At 48.5% G+C, this 15,310-nt stretch overlaps 1 protein-coding gene across 1 annotated transcript in view; it reads left to right on the forward strand.

The window, feature by feature from the left end:
* Positions 1-14,985, forward strand: part of LOC126518081 (QRFP-like peptide receptor) — an 89,548-nt gene extending 74,563 nt beyond the window's left edge. The window contains exons 2-6 of the mRNA XM_050167933.2: positions 3,349-3,761; positions 10,168-10,291; positions 11,174-11,379; positions 12,201-12,312; positions 13,023-14,985. Coding sequence (XP_050023890.1) covers positions 3,361-3,761; positions 10,168-10,291; positions 11,174-11,379; positions 12,201-12,312; positions 13,023-13,364 — 1,185 coding nt within the window. The 5' untranslated portion in view covers positions 3,349-3,360 and the 3' untranslated portion in view covers positions 13,365-14,985. The remainder of the gene's footprint in view (positions 1-3,348; positions 3,762-10,167; positions 10,292-11,173; positions 11,380-12,200; positions 12,313-13,022) is intronic.
* The last annotated feature ends 325 nt before the right edge of the window (positions 14,986-15,310 follow it).

Here is a 15,310-nt window from a genome sequence, read left to right on the forward strand (position 1 = left end):
AATAGCATTGGAGAGATTGTGTCTCTTTGTCTGACCCCTTTCTTTATGTGTATCTTCCCATTTTCTTGCGTAGAATTAAGGTAGCTGTGGAATCTCCGCAGATATTTTCGAAGATATTAACGTAAGCGGCCTGTAGTCCTTGATTACGTAATGCCTTTATGACTGCTGGTGTCTCTACTAAATCAAATGCCTTTTGATAATTTATATAAAGAGGCTGATTGTACTCCGCGGATTTCTCAATTACCTGATTGATGACGTGGATGTGATCCATTGTAGAGTATCCCTTCCTGAAACCTGCTGTTTCCCTTGGTTGTCTAAAGTCCAGTGTTACCCTTATTCTATTGGAAATTATCTTGGTGAACATTTTATATATTACTGGAAGTAAGCTAATGTGCCTATAATTTTTCAATTGTTTAACGTATCCCTTTTTATGGATTAGTATAATGTTGGCATTCTCCCAGTTTCTCTAAGATGCTTGAAGTCGATAGACACTTCGTATTGAGAGCCACTAATTTTTCAAGCATTATGTCTCCTTCATCTTTGATTAAATCGACTGTTATTACATCTCCTGCCGATTTTCCCCGTTTCATGTCTTGCAAGGCCCTTCTGACCTCATCGATAGTTATAGAAGGAGCCTCTGTGGCCTGTTCATTACTACTTCGAATGGAGGTATCGTGGCTGCTCTAAGTACTGTACAGGCCAGTACAGAATTCTTCCGCTGCATTTACTGTATCTTCGAAAATGCTGACGATATTACCCCGGTTATATTTCAGTGCCTATATCTTGGTTTGCCCTGTGCCAAGTTTCCTTGCCTTCTTAGGTTTTCCTTGATGGTCACAGAATGTTCAGCGCTGCACTTCAGTGCGCATTTACGAGGGGCGTTAATAAAGTTCGTATTAGCGGCGCCATAAATTTGGGAAGGGTCTTCACACTAAGCACCAAAAATGAGCGCACGTCTGTCTAGTTTCAGCGTAGCATAAACATTTCGTTTTTCATAGTAACGCGAAAAAAAAAAAACCCTAGGATGTGAAAGCGAAAATGGGGGCGTCCATCGTGAAAGTTGGTTGAAGCACGAGCTGTGACCAGATTTCTGCATTTCAAGGGTCACAGCGCCAAGGAAATATCATGCAGAGCTGGTGGCGGCGTGCGACGACAACGTCCCGGGTCTCATGCCACGGTCGTGAAATGGCGAAGGTGATATTAAGTTGGCCGTGCGAGCGGTGCGGTCCACCCGTTTTCGGCGTTGAACCACAAATTTATGAAAATGTGCTTGCAGACCGGCGGATATAGCTCTCGAACAACCAGGGCTGCAGCTCAACGTGAACACGGGCACAGATTACACTTCCATTTCGAGTCTCGTCGATTGACCTCTGTTCCTTCGTGGCACTATCGCGAACTTTAGGAACACCCCCTCGTGTAAGTTTATTGATCGCAATCGAAACAAGAGCCCGTTGCAGCGCTCGGCAAGATAAGACGGGCAAGCCCAGATATCTACGGACTCGTTTTGAGTAAGCTCAGAAACTCAGAGAATCCGCCTTCGCTCTGTGAACAAGACGGATCTGGACGAACGCGATAGGAACCCCTTTGGATTACGTACACGGACTAGGGGGAATACACGGCGAAGCAGCTTTTTGTAATCCGCTCTCCTATGCGTCTTACGCGAGGCGTTCGGGGACGTCTCATCTCGCTCGCTAAACGAAAGGCGTCGCGAGAGAAGCCAATGGTACTGCTCGACGCATGGCAACGTCTAACTGGCAGTGATTGACACGTAATCGGTCTATTTAGCAGTGACGTGCGGGGCCGACCATCATTGGGCAACAGCTTGTCTCTCCTCGGCATCTTGTTACTGTTGCCACGCGGACACGGAACTCTATCACAATAGGAACCGTCTTGAGTTCTTCTCTGTCTTCACTGTCGGCTGTTTCGGCCTTTTCGAGTTGCCTCTATAGTCTGCTCATCTCGAATGCACGCCGACCGTATACCATGGTTTTCAGACGACTGCTAAAATACGGATCTAAGAAACCACGCGCAGCATCTCTGTCGTTGTCGTGGGGTGATGTGGAGTTCATGTTTTACCGCTAACAGATAAACGGAGCAGCAAAATAAATGGCCGCGAGATCAACTAGGCAAGCATCTGGTTTACTACCCTACAAAGGGAGAATGATGTTTAGGAGTGAAAATATGAAAAAGAAATGAGTCACTTTAGTATTCTTACATGATTTGAATGCAAAATCGCTTTGACGTCTCTGATTAATTGGTTACGTCCACGATGCGTGACGTCATACATTGTCACGTGTCCTCCACAACTCTGCCTTAATCAACCTTAATCCACTTTGCTCTAATTTGTACCAACCTTAATCCACCTTAATTCACCTTGCTTTAATTTCAATACACCTTCAATCACTTTAATTCACCTTACTGCACTTTACTCCCCCTTAAGTCACCTTACTCTAACTTGTTCTAACTTTAATTCTGTACTGCTACTGACGTCATACAAGACGATGATGACGTCACTGATGATAATCTTTGGTGCGACTCCTCGCGTACAACGCTGGCGTTTCTGCCTCATGCGACATATAATGCTTTAGCATTAATAAAGAGAAGCGAATGAACAATGAGAGTTAATTCGGGGGCGCGCATCAAGGCCACAGTTGGTCGCTGAGGTCTCAGGCGGGTAATGTGCTAGGGAATGGGCTGAATGTGTACCTACGTTCGCGAGAATACGGAACGATCTCCATAAGGCTGTAAGAAGAGTTGCGCGGAGGAGAGGGGAATCGAAGTGGCGCTTATCCGATTCAAGTCTCGTGCTGGCGCTTTCACGGAAGATGCACTGAACGAGGCATCTACAAACTTTAGCTTTCTTAGATTCTGCTGGAAGGCGGCGCTGGGGCGGAACGATTGCCGCAAATTACAGCAAGGCTAGATACGCCTGCACTCGAGAACATCCTCCTCCTCCTCTTTGAGCCTTGCCTAACCACAACTCAGCATTCGCCTTCTAATGCAATGAAATAGCTGAGCAGGCGCCCCTGGTTGCGAAGAACGACGTTCGGTAACAAGGTAACTGGTTACAGCACGGTTGGTGTACACTTCGGAACGAATGCTTACTGTTCTTGTTTCCTTACTGTCTCCTCTGGGTAACGTTACACCATCGTTACAATGACGTAGTATTGATGATACGCACAGACTTTCCCCCTGCAATACCACGTTATTGTTCCTTACTGTTGTCAAGGCAACCCGGCGATGACCACGTTGTGTAACAGGTGGCCGGCTTCGGCGCGGCCTACGGTGTACGGAATGCCGGGCTTTCTCCGGTGACGTCATCAGGCGCGATTTCGTCCGCCTTCGCAGGGGCAGAAAGCCATGGAGGCGACGAACTCGAGCGAGGAGCTTCCCTTGTTTCCCGAGGAAGGCATGCCCGAGGACTACGACTACGAGGAGTCGGCGTGGCGCTTCGACCTCGCCGACCTGGTCCCCACCGCGGCCGTGTACGGCGCCACCCTCCTGCTGGGCCTGGTGGGCAACCTCCTGATCGTGTACACGGTGGCCCGCTTCCCGCGCATGCGCTCCATCTCCAACCTGTTCCTGGCGTCGCTCGCCTCGGCCGACCTGCTCATCGTGCTGCTCTGTGTGCCGGTCAAGTTCGGCCAGCTCTTCTCGTACACGTGGACGCTGGGCGAGGTGGGGTGCAAGCTGCTGCTATACGTGCAGCACGTCTCCATGATCTGCTCCGTGCTCAACCTCACCTTCCTCAGCATCGAGAGGTAGGGACAGACATCTTGCAGGGACCATTAAAAGAGAAACATTAAATGAATTTAGACTAACAAACTATTCTTTCGAAAATCTATTCAATTAAATCTTTCAATAATCTACGCCACGAATTTCAAAGTATACGTTTCGCATTTGGGGCGTTGTGCATGGCTCACTTCTTGAAGCTTGCTAAGTTAAGCTTTAAGCTCTTGTAGAAATCAGTGTAGTCTTATCTTCGGTGATAAAGATTTAGCTAGGCCTGGACAGACGCCGTCAAAATCCATGACGTCACGACGAGCTGGTGGTGGAGCTCGAAGAGTGCATCGCCACTCGTCTTTAACTCCCTTTCCGGCTTAACCAATAGTCTTCTAACGGCAAGAACGGCTCGTTAAGCATTGTGTAAGCGTAATTGACTAATAGAGCTCAAATTACTTTGTTTAGAGCGCAGCTCTTAGGCGCTCGTTGCTGTGTTTCGCGTCAGCGTCGTACCTCGGCGTAACCGAACGAACGCGGAGCTCAGCGGGCGATGAAAGACAGCGATAGCGAAGAGAGCGCGAGCAGGGATACGGAGGAGGAGGGTATGGCGAAAGGGTGCCAAGAAAAGCATAGTGCCCCGTAAGACGGGCTCTGTGGCAACGACCGCTACGGGATTGTGCCTGAGTGCATGCGGCGAGCGCGTCCACCGAACCATATACGGAAACAAAGCGCTGCATGAGCGGAGGTCTCTCTGCGGCGGCTGCTGTGAAACGCGCCCACGCGTCACCCACGCGCTGCCTCTCGTGATCGATCGATTAGCGAGGCATTCGCGCGACGCTTCTCTTCTCCACGCCAGCCAATATATCGTGAAATGAAAACACGTATAGAGTTGCACTCAAATTTCGCATTAGGGAGTATCATAATAGTCTGTGACTTTTTTTCTTTAGTATACCTTTAAGGGCAAGTTTCGGTTCCGGGCTAAACCCGGTTTTTCAGGAGTTGGTCCTCTCGTCAGCTTTTTTTTTTTGTCACTGCGGTCATGCAGGAAAGGCTTCGTGCCTTTGAAACACGATTGACAGAGTGATGCGTAGCGCAAATCGGACACTCAAGACTGCACAGAAGACGAAGACGCTGCCGTCTTGGGTTCCCCGTGTGCGCTACACCATTCAGGTAACGCAATACGAACAAGCCCACGAACGCTCTTGCTCCACTAAACAACACACATTCATTCAAAGTGTTCTTGTGAGCGATAGACAGCGCTGCAATCCAGTCGCGAAAGCGCGCAGTGACGTCATTTTTAAAGCGAAGATTTCGTTGTGAGCCCTCCCAGGCTTTCCTGATCCTGGCTGCTGTGGGCTGCTGAGTACAGCTGCTGCCTTAGTGAATAGATAAAACACAGTTAAAGAACAAAATTGAATTACGTGCCCGATGGTGGGATAGAGTTTCGGTTGCCCAGCACAGCAGCCCGACGCCCTAACCATTAGGTCACATTCGCACGTGCACTTATATCGTGTCAGCACACATTTTTCTCATAGCTGTTTGAGATTAACACTGCGTGTGTCCCACTATACGTAGCAGGGTTGCGCGGGAACATACGCGCACGCTCGCGCGGATTCTTTTACGCCAAAGACGCAGGAATGAAATCGGCAAATTGATAGCATTTGATTCACCGCTTCATGAAAGCTGCGCTTCACATAGGTTTCAAGGTGTTCGTTAGATCTTCCTACCTTTATTTTCATGTTTCGCGCATTTTTCAGAGCCTGGAAAAAGGAACCACGCATAAAAATAACTCCGCGGAAACACACTGTCAGTTTCCGAGAATGCTGTACAGCTTCTGAGAAACATGGCCAAGAAATTGGTGTAGTAACTCCACGTGGCTAAGAACAAATAGCCTTTTGACGTTATTCGGCGAAGATGTATAACGCCTTTCTTTGTTTTTAAAACTTCGTTCAAGTTACGCGAAACACCCGGTATAGATGTCCGAACACGCAGTGCCAAAGCTACGAGGCGCCCGCAAAAAGATTGCTGACTTGAACTGGAACCACGCCTATCACCGTCTTTCGTTAGCACACGCACAGCGGCGCTCGATCAAAAATGGAAGAGTTCGTGGCTCTGATCAAGCAAGCTGCCGTGACACCAACTAGCGACGTCACGAGTGGGCAGCTCTCCACTGCGAAACCCGTCGGTCGACAAGACGACAAGGCACACTCTCGCCTTTCTACAGGTCGCTCGTGCGCGAGCCGCTCACAATGAACGAGTTCGATGGTTTCCTCGCGACCACAGTTTGCGAGAGGCTATACCGTCTGGGTCATTCAGATGGGCAAAGCAAAAGCTTTTGTAAACACCACCCGAGGCGCGACCTTGTGCAGCACAAAGAACGCGTCTGGGACACAGACGCGTTCGTTTCGTGAGAGCGTCTGAGGCGGCTCTTCTATCGAGTTTCAATGGGCGGCGCCCGAGGGGAACCAGGTGTTTGGATTCGCATAGCCAGTCGCCGGTAATATCGGTTCGCTGCCGGACGACGCCATTGCCAGTGTCTCCTTTGGAATCGCGGCGTATGCGTCCTTCCGAGGTATCGCCAAACTATAACCGACATTACGAGCGAACAACTTGGAAAGTTCGGGCTTAGAGTCTTTTTTTTCTCTCTTTTACCGCGTGCGAGGAACGCGGAAGATTGTCATCGAGTCCACGTATCTATAAGCAGACGGATTCTACGCTTGTTGGTTAGCGTATGGGAGAAAAAGAAATTTTTATGACCATTAAGGTTGCCTTACTCAGTATTAGGTCTCTAAGGTCGTATGTTAAACACCTCAGGCCGCTTCTAAATTCGAAATTATGGGGTTTTACGTGCCAAAGCCACTTTCTGATTATGAGGCACGCTGTAGTGGAGGGATTCGAAAATTTCGACCACCTGGGAATCTTTAACGTGCACCGAAATCTAAGTACACGGGTGTTTTCGCATTCCGCCTCCATCGAAATGCGGCCGCCATGGCCGGGATTCGATCCCGCGGCTTCGTGCTCAGCAGCCCAACGCCATAGCCACTGAGCAACCACGGCGGATTCTCAGGCCGCTTCGTATTCAGTACTGTAGTTGTTCCTCCCGTTGTGTAGTAAAAATACCTTCAAAACGTGCCTAAATTTGAAAATTATGAATCCTCCATTAGAAGAAAACGAGATATAATCCGTGGAAAAGATCCGTTTTAACACCCGCATGCTGCACAGAAGAATAGCCACCGGATTACTATAAGATCACTGCATGATTTACTACACGATTACTATATGACTGCTATCTGATAAATGTGACCTCTTGAATAGATACTAATGAAATTAATTGGGTAGCCAGATAAGTGCAAGGCAAGTGACCGCGCAAGCACCTTTTTAAACACCCCTCTCCACCCTTCTCGTTCCCCAACAGTTTTATCGCAACTCAGCACTTCCGACGCTTCTGTGCCCGACTAACTGCAGCTAACAACATCTAGCACTCTCTTGTTTGTAGCTTCTTCTTCCTATTGTGATTAGGTAAGGTCTGCGTTTTCTCAGAGGAAAACAGCTTCCTGGTACACGTGTCGCCTTGTACTGGTTAGCTTTCCTAATGTGCACTAATCAGAAGGTCAGCCGCTTTTCTCAATTGAGTTATCTCGGACGACACGACCAGTTTGCCCGACAAAGCCATGGTGTTCTTATCATCGCGGCAACGATCGAAAGCAAGCCTTAAACCGCGCGAAGGACCGGGGTGAGCACATATAACCACTAGTCTATAAATTTGTTGCCCACGGTAGTTTTTTTGTTCTCCGTACTCGAGTGGCGCTATTTTTCAATCTAATCACTGTAGCAGTAACGCTGTAGTCTCATGCAAACTGGACAAAGTTTAGTCAACCTCCCTGCTTTTTCTTCTCTGCTCAGTTGCACCATGATGTCCGCGAAAAAAAAAAAAAAAAACGTTTTTGATAGAACAGAGAGAGAGAGAGAGAGAGAGAGAGAGAAAAAGGAAAAGCTAGCTTCAAGAGAAACACGAACGGGCCAAAGTTGCAACGTTGCTTTCTGAGAAAACATGCAACTCGATTTGCAGAGACATTTGCGGCAGTTCAAATCACCCAAGTTCCCCTTAGTTTCAGTAACTTAATCCTATAAATTTTATTCCCGGCTCTTTTTTTTTTTTCAAGTATCTCTAGCCATTTTTCCTATACTGTGCAGTTCTCTCACAACACGCACTTTTGTGTAGAGTCAAAAATTTTTCACACGTATGTAAACTCGTGAACGATACGAAGAGACAAAAATTCAAAACTCTGAAACTCGTCTGTTGTGCGCACGTCGCCGACGCAGCACTCTCACGGTTGTTTGCCTATTGCGCATATTCGCAATATGCGCAATAGGCTGGCATATTCGCTGGCGCTCTACGACTTCGACCGGCCTGGCCCCAGACTCGCTGTGGTGTGCACGCACCCAAGAGCCAATCTGGCTGAGTGCCTCCTGCCACCTACACGTGCCACGGGAGACTAGATTAATCACTGACGACGGGACGGAGTGCCGGCCGTTTATTTTGTAACGTATAAGAAGGACGTTGGTGTTAACTTTGTTCCAGAAGTAAAAGTTAGTTTCTATTATTTTTTGTTCAATCTTCAAGCTAGCCTTTTGTGTCAAGAGTGGTTCGGTTTAATGAAATTCACCTCAACCGGCTTATGAAGTTTCAGTACATTCCGGTGGTCGAGACGTCGTGCGTGCTGCCGCACGTCTTGCAAATTGAAAGCTAACTGCAGCAAAATTTCGGACTGCATAAAACAAAACAAAAAAAGATAAGTCGAAGATGATGTGGATACAGAGGAGCTTACGTGCAAAATTTGACGTCTGAAATACGAGCGAAATACGAGCGAGTGTCAAGGTACTAGCGCTGAAATGGTTGTTTTCGACACCACGAAAAGGTGGTCGCCATTATCGTTCGCCGGAAGTGACGTATGACCTAGCACGCGCAGTTCCTCGGCATGGCGTACGAGATGAGGCGGCACCCACGGCTGCCCTCGCTGCAGTGAGAAATCCCACAGTCGCGTGCTTGGACTTGCGTCATTGCGACAGCAACTAGGTGAGCGCGTGGTCTGCTTAAGTTCCGTTTATAGGCTGCTAACAAGAAAACTATGCAATTACGAGCCCGGCGGCCTTGTCGAGATTGCCTCAGTGGTATATACTACTCATCTATAAAGAATTTAGCCAAAGTGTAAAATTTCGTTGTCGTTGGCCTTTAAAAGCATGACGTTTCACAGCGGCTACATTCAAGCGTGGGTGTAGAATCAGAATCAGTCTCTTTCTGTAGTTTTCTTTCTCCATCGTAGGCAACACGGACACACTAACGTACAAGCACAGGCTAACACGCTAACGCACAGTAGCACACAAACCAAGATACCAACAAACGCACATTAACATACTAACACACGCGCACTTACATACACACCAGCACAATAACAGACGGACTAACATAATAACATGCTAGCACACACACACTAACGCATAGCACGCACACACTAACGCATAACACACACAGATTTTGTCTTTCTTTCGTGGAGTTACGTGAATTGAGTTAGTGGTCTCAGCGACGTGAATGAAACGACAACGAATGTTCTCTCTAGCTGACGAGAGATAGATAGATAGATAAATATATATATATATATATATATAGACAGAGAGAGAGAGAGAGAGAGAGAGCTGAGAGGTAGGCCTGAGCTGCTCTGTTCTAGCCTGCTATTCAGCGCTCGGACAAGGACGACAAAATAATATGATGGTGATGAAAGGAAAGCAGATGCGCACGAAAAAAAAAATTGCAGAAACTATCCACGAACATTTTAAACGTAAGCGAATAGCGGCACACAGAGTAGAAAGCTATTCGTTTATTAAACTAATGATGCACCTGAAGGCGAACAGTTGCTGCGGCAAGGACATTTAGTTATCAATTGCTGATCAACTGCGTAATGCCGTAGAGGAGAGAGCCGTTAACCAGCACACCTGTACAGACAGCATAGATTGACAGCACGTACATCCTGAAGAACTACAATTGTCGGAGTTCGCTGACGAATGCGTCGGTAAAAGGATAGGCAGTTGCAAGTTCGCGATACGTTTTGTCCGCCTCCCTTTCACGTTTTCTTATCTAGGGCCACAAGTAGCGCACTGCTCCAAAGATAGAGAACGAAGATTGGTTGGAAGTCAAGTGTAAAGCCTGCTTACAGTACCGTAACAACCTAGGCTTCCTGCTTCTGCTTTCTTACTTCGGCGTTCAGCGTACAATTTAAAGAAATGAAGACCTAATCACATTACGAAATTCTAAGTGAACTGCTCAATATAAACGGGACGCAGGAAGGAATCGCCCCTGTGCCCTCTTCATAGCGTGCCGTTGGTTTTGCGCTCCTAACTGTTGACTTGCAAGGCATCACTCTTGATTGTCTCCTCGTTGTCGTGCAGGTACTACGCGGTCATCCACCCGGTGCGCTCCCGCTACCTGTGCACCTTCAGTCAAGCAAGGCGGGTGATCATCTTCATTTGGATCGCTGCCTTCCTCACGGCGCTGCCCATCATCTTCGTGCAGGTGGGGCTGCGGGTTCACACCGTCCTGCGTGAACACTATGGTGTCACAGTTAAATTCTCAGACGTTGATGTGAGTGTGTGTGGTGTAGGTGAGCGCCAACGACAGTGACTGAACGCGAGTTCCCATGAGTGTAAGCGTGAGTGAACAGCGTGAATGCGAGTTAGCGCATGGACGAAATACTACTAGTGTATGAGTACCTGTGAGGGAGTGTCCGCCTTCTCCGGTGGCCTATGATTTCGAAGAAGCGTTACAAAAGATCAGATAACCTTTCACTGTGCAGTCTGAGGCGTAAAATTGAAAGATTTTGACTGCTTAACGATTCTGCCATTGAACTCTTGTTTATAATTTCATCATCGAAGGCATCCTAATCAACGGCAGCCATGTTAGGTTTTAAATTTCAATATAGACCCGTCTATAGGTCCATTCCTGTTCCATAATATTCTCCGTAGGGCTTATTGATGTTAGCTCGTACAAGACGCTGTCCGTGGTTGTACATCGCAAATGGACATAAATCGAAACGCTTTACTGTATTCCGTCGGCAATGACATCGTATGAAGCTCTTCCTTGCCACCTTTTAGAATATATGCTCACCTAGTGATCATAGTGCAGAAGCATACATCTTCGATGTTGCACTTTCGCCCGTACGCACTCGTAATCGCATAATAGTGTGGTGCAACTTGAACGGGTTTATTGCATCATGTTGCACCATCCGCGGCGTCACAATGACAGGGCAGAGACGTCGTGTTGTCATCATGTTCCCTACCACGTGGGGCACGTTTTCTTGCGAGACATTATTTGACAATGCTTGACCGCGTTCGACACAATTTGCGCCAGCCCCGTTCTCTTTCTCTTCTTCGTCTTTTTTCTTTCTCACGCGCCCAGGTCCACGTGGAGATGGGCCTTCGTCGTCGCGCCTATTGGTGCATGCGGGACGAGGCCAGTCCCGGAGCCTGGCGCTCCTTCGAGGTCTACATGCTCATCCTGGTGCTGTGCATACCCACCCTGGTCATGGGCTACGCGTACGCCAAGATATGCGCCCAGCTGTGGACGGTAGTCCGTGAGCGGGCCAGCCTCACCACGGGAACCTCGTGAGTCTACCGTCCTCCTCACTGCTGCCTTTGTTGTCGCTATTAGCTGCCGGCGCTGTGCGACTTTGTCGTGACGCCTTCGTCCTCTGTGTTGCTTGCTCTCAGTCGTGCCGACTAATCTTTTCATTACGCTTGCGCGACGGCACCTTGTGCTGGATTCACGCTGTAGGAAAGTTGTAGTAGCTATGTTTAGGTTCAGCAGCGATTAGGTTTAGTTACAGTTTAGCTGTGACTAAATTATCGATGATTCGAGACGGTCGGGATGAAAGGTTTCGGTCTGTGTATCACACGTGTCGCGCGTATCGACCGCAGCAATGCCTTTGGCCGTATTGCCCGCACATGCAGTTACACCACTTTTGTCAGAAATGTGTGTTGTAATTTTGGGAATGGTAAAGCAGCGCGGAAGACCTGGACGAAAAAAGAAAGGAAGGGCGTAGTACCCACACAGAAGCTGTTCAACAACTTCATCTCGCCAGCAGGGCCCAGAACACCCGGTCAAGCACATATGCCGTAAAGGCTCTTGCAAATTGGATATGAAATGCATGTTTCTCTCTGAGAATTGACCTACTCCCTTTCGAAGCAAATCAGTTCTGCGAAAATAGTGTTATGACTAATTGTTCCCCGTGTCCTCGCAGTCGCCATCTTAGTGGTATATGTATAGTAAGGATAAATCTATACGGCGCCTCTAAGTAAAGTTGGAAGCCTCCAGAAGTACTTATCATACGTGTTCCTCTCTTCGTCCGCCTAGTGTTGCATTGTTCAGTTGGAACTTCATCCATGTGTGAGCGCCTACTGACGTGAGGTCTATTTTGCATTATTAGGGTGGCAACGGAGATGACCGAAAAGAAATCCAAGAAGAAGGCCACTTTCGCGCCAAACGGCGACCCGGCCGGCCTCAAGCCTTCACGCGCAGACGAGGACACCGTTCGCCAGGTTGTGTACCATGTGATGTTTCAGCCTCGTGTCGAGTTATTCGCTGTGTGTTCTGTCAACAGCCCAGTGTTGTACGAAGTAATCAGTCGTGCGCATTCGTTTTACAACATTTTCTTGAATAAAAAAATGACATCGTGGGAACTACTTTACTGCGCATTTCTCAGCTCTCTCTGCAACTTAAGAAAAACTATTTGCATTAAACAAATATTGAAAATTTGTCACATTCAAGCTTACCTATGATTTGCTATAACGTACGCAAACGAAGATATCCCGAGTATTGCAAGGCAACTGCAGACGTTACGCCAGTGGTGACATTTGTACACGCTGTACCGTAAAGTTTGGTTCAAATTCGTAAAACGTCCCGAACGGATATGCCAATTTTATATTTGTATCGCGTGACATAGTAGCCACTGACTGTATAATAAACCAGCTACTAGTGACGTACGATTGCTTCACATCATGTGACGCACTCATTACGGGCACGTGCACCCTATGCAATTGCAGTCGTGTCACCTGACCTAGCAGCCGCTGGCTACATAATAAATCGGCAACTATACATGTAGTCATGTGAGATATCGGTGCAGCCTGTCATGCTAGGCCAGGCTAAATCAAAGTCACAATCACCGCCTCCCCTTTAGGTTTGACTGATTGATTACCTGATTGGGAACGACTAACTGATGTCGCTTCTTCTCTTGACCGACACGCTGCAGGTGATCAAGATGCTCATCCTGGTCGTCTCCCTCTTCGTGCTCTGCTGGGCCCCGATCCTGATCCTGAACGTGCTCACGGCGTTCGGCGGCGTCGCGACGCTCAACTACTCCTACCTGAAGCCGCTGCGCACCTGCTTCCACCTGCTGTCGTACCTGAACAGCTGCGTCAACCCGCTCGTGTACGGCTTCATGTCGCGCTCCTTCCGAGGTTCCTTCCGCGAGGCCCTCTTCGGCTGCGTGCACCCGGGCTCGGCGACGCCCTGGCGCGGGGCCACGATGCGCCTCAGCCGGACGCGCACCACCAGCGTCAGCATGGGGCGCTCGGCCACCTACGTCACGTGACCCTGCCGACAAAAGCCGGACGCGGGCGTCGGGGACGGCCCCGTCTGCTGTGTCCCGTGGAAGGGCAACGGTCATTCCGGCGTGGACGCTTGAAGAAGAAGAAGAAGAAGAAGACCCAGGTTTATGGAGACCTCAAATGATAGACACCCAGAATGATGGCCGCTCCAAATTGATGGAAGACTAAATCCACGTTGGTGTGCGCGCTGGAGAGTAGTGCTAGAAAACGTGAAGGTTTGTACAGTGCTCAGTTGCGTGGACGCTGCAAAGTGGGAGTGCGAACGGTTGGAGGGTTTATTTGGCACTTCGGTGCATAACGGACGCTTGAAGGCACAAAGACGTTTCGGCGCAGCGCGGAACCTCGAGAACGCGGCGGACGCTTGAAAACAAGGTGGACACTTGGAAACACGGTGGACGCTTGGAAACACGGTGGACGCTTGGAAACACGGTGGACGCTTGGAAACACGGTGGACGCTTGAGAACACGGTGGACGCTTGAAACGGCGAAGTGGACGCAGTGGACCTCTGCAACTGATAACATTGTGCTCTAGGAACCTGGGAGCTTTGCGAAAAGAAGAAGCAGCCCCCCTTGGGTAATATATGGACAATTTAAAGTAAAAATGAGATAATATGGGTCCACCGGAGTTTTAAAGAATGCGGCGCGATTATTTCAGAGGCTAGTAGCTTTATATTTCTTTAATGAATATTTGAAGAGTCATTAAAAATGTCGTAGCGGAAGTTGCTACTTACGGTCGATGCTTGACGGGGACAGTCAACACTTGCGGCCGTTGTTGTGTATGCATAAAAATGTTTGAAGTGCACACTAAAAGGGCACTTGTGGACTCCATAGGAGAGAACAGCGAAGTCCTGACGCAAAGTGTGCAAGCAGGGCGGGGCGTGGATGTTTGAATGCGGGCAGGAAAATGAAAAATGTTGGTTTGGGCGCTCGAGGACGCTCTCAGAAAAAAAAGGACATGACATTTGACAGCACGACGACCTTAACAAAGAACGCTCGACAAGCGATAGCAAGGGCGGAATTCTAGTCCGGGTAGTGTTGCCGTCTGTGAACGCAGTGCGAACCTGTGCCGGACAATACAGGGAATGAAGACGATCGAATCCAGGGAGGACTCCAGCCGACAGGGCCTTGAGAATAGCGCACAACTAAGATCGACGTTGGCTGGAGGAGGCATCGATAGACGCCCTACCGGCACTTGGGACCGTTGGTCACCAAGAATATAGAGCGCAGTGGCTGGACAGTAACTCCGAATCACGCTATTCAGTGCGAACTGCCAGCGGATGACTGACGCATGTGCCAAAAATGACTGTGTGCGTTTTCTTTTGGTTTGTTTCCGGTGAACTGTCGAAGTTGTTTTTCAGTGACAGCGTTGCGGTTTGGAGATTCATGAGGACGTATGTGAGCGTTAATCGTGAACTACACCCATCGTTGACTTTGTTCCCAACGCTACTAAGAGGTTTAGTGTGCGCGACAGACATCGCTGTAAGCAGAGCGTGCCTAAAATACAATTGCCGGAATTGCTACATTTATGCCGGTGTACAGCCCGAACATGTCTAACAAGAGTAATTTGTTTTTAGCTTACTAATTAAAGATTTGTAAGGTTTCGCGACTTTTGAGGCATAATCTTTTTGAACTCAGCAGCGAATTCATAAAAGTTTTCATTTTCGTATGACATTAGTAAAGACGTACATGTTCTTGCACGAATGTTCTTAGAAGCGTACGTCAAAGCAGCACAATACGTAATGTTGTTGGCTCGCAAGTAAGCGTTCGCTGATATGTTTCGATATCGTGATTGAACGGCACCTGTTCGTGCGAAACGGTGGGGCGTGCGAAACGTTTTGTTAACGCGGGCCGACATTACTGATGGTCCAGAAGGCGTGAGCTCGAAAGACTGCCACACTTCTGGACCACTAAAGCAGAGCGGTGTAGCAGGA

Source organism: Dermacentor andersoni, chromosome 11 (genome assembly GCF_023375885.2).
Source record: "Dermacentor andersoni chromosome 11, qqDerAnde1_hic_scaffold, whole genome shotgun sequence".
In the NCBI taxonomy this organism is placed as follows: domain Eukaryota; kingdom Metazoa; phylum Arthropoda; class Arachnida; order Ixodida; family Ixodidae; genus Dermacentor; species Dermacentor andersoni.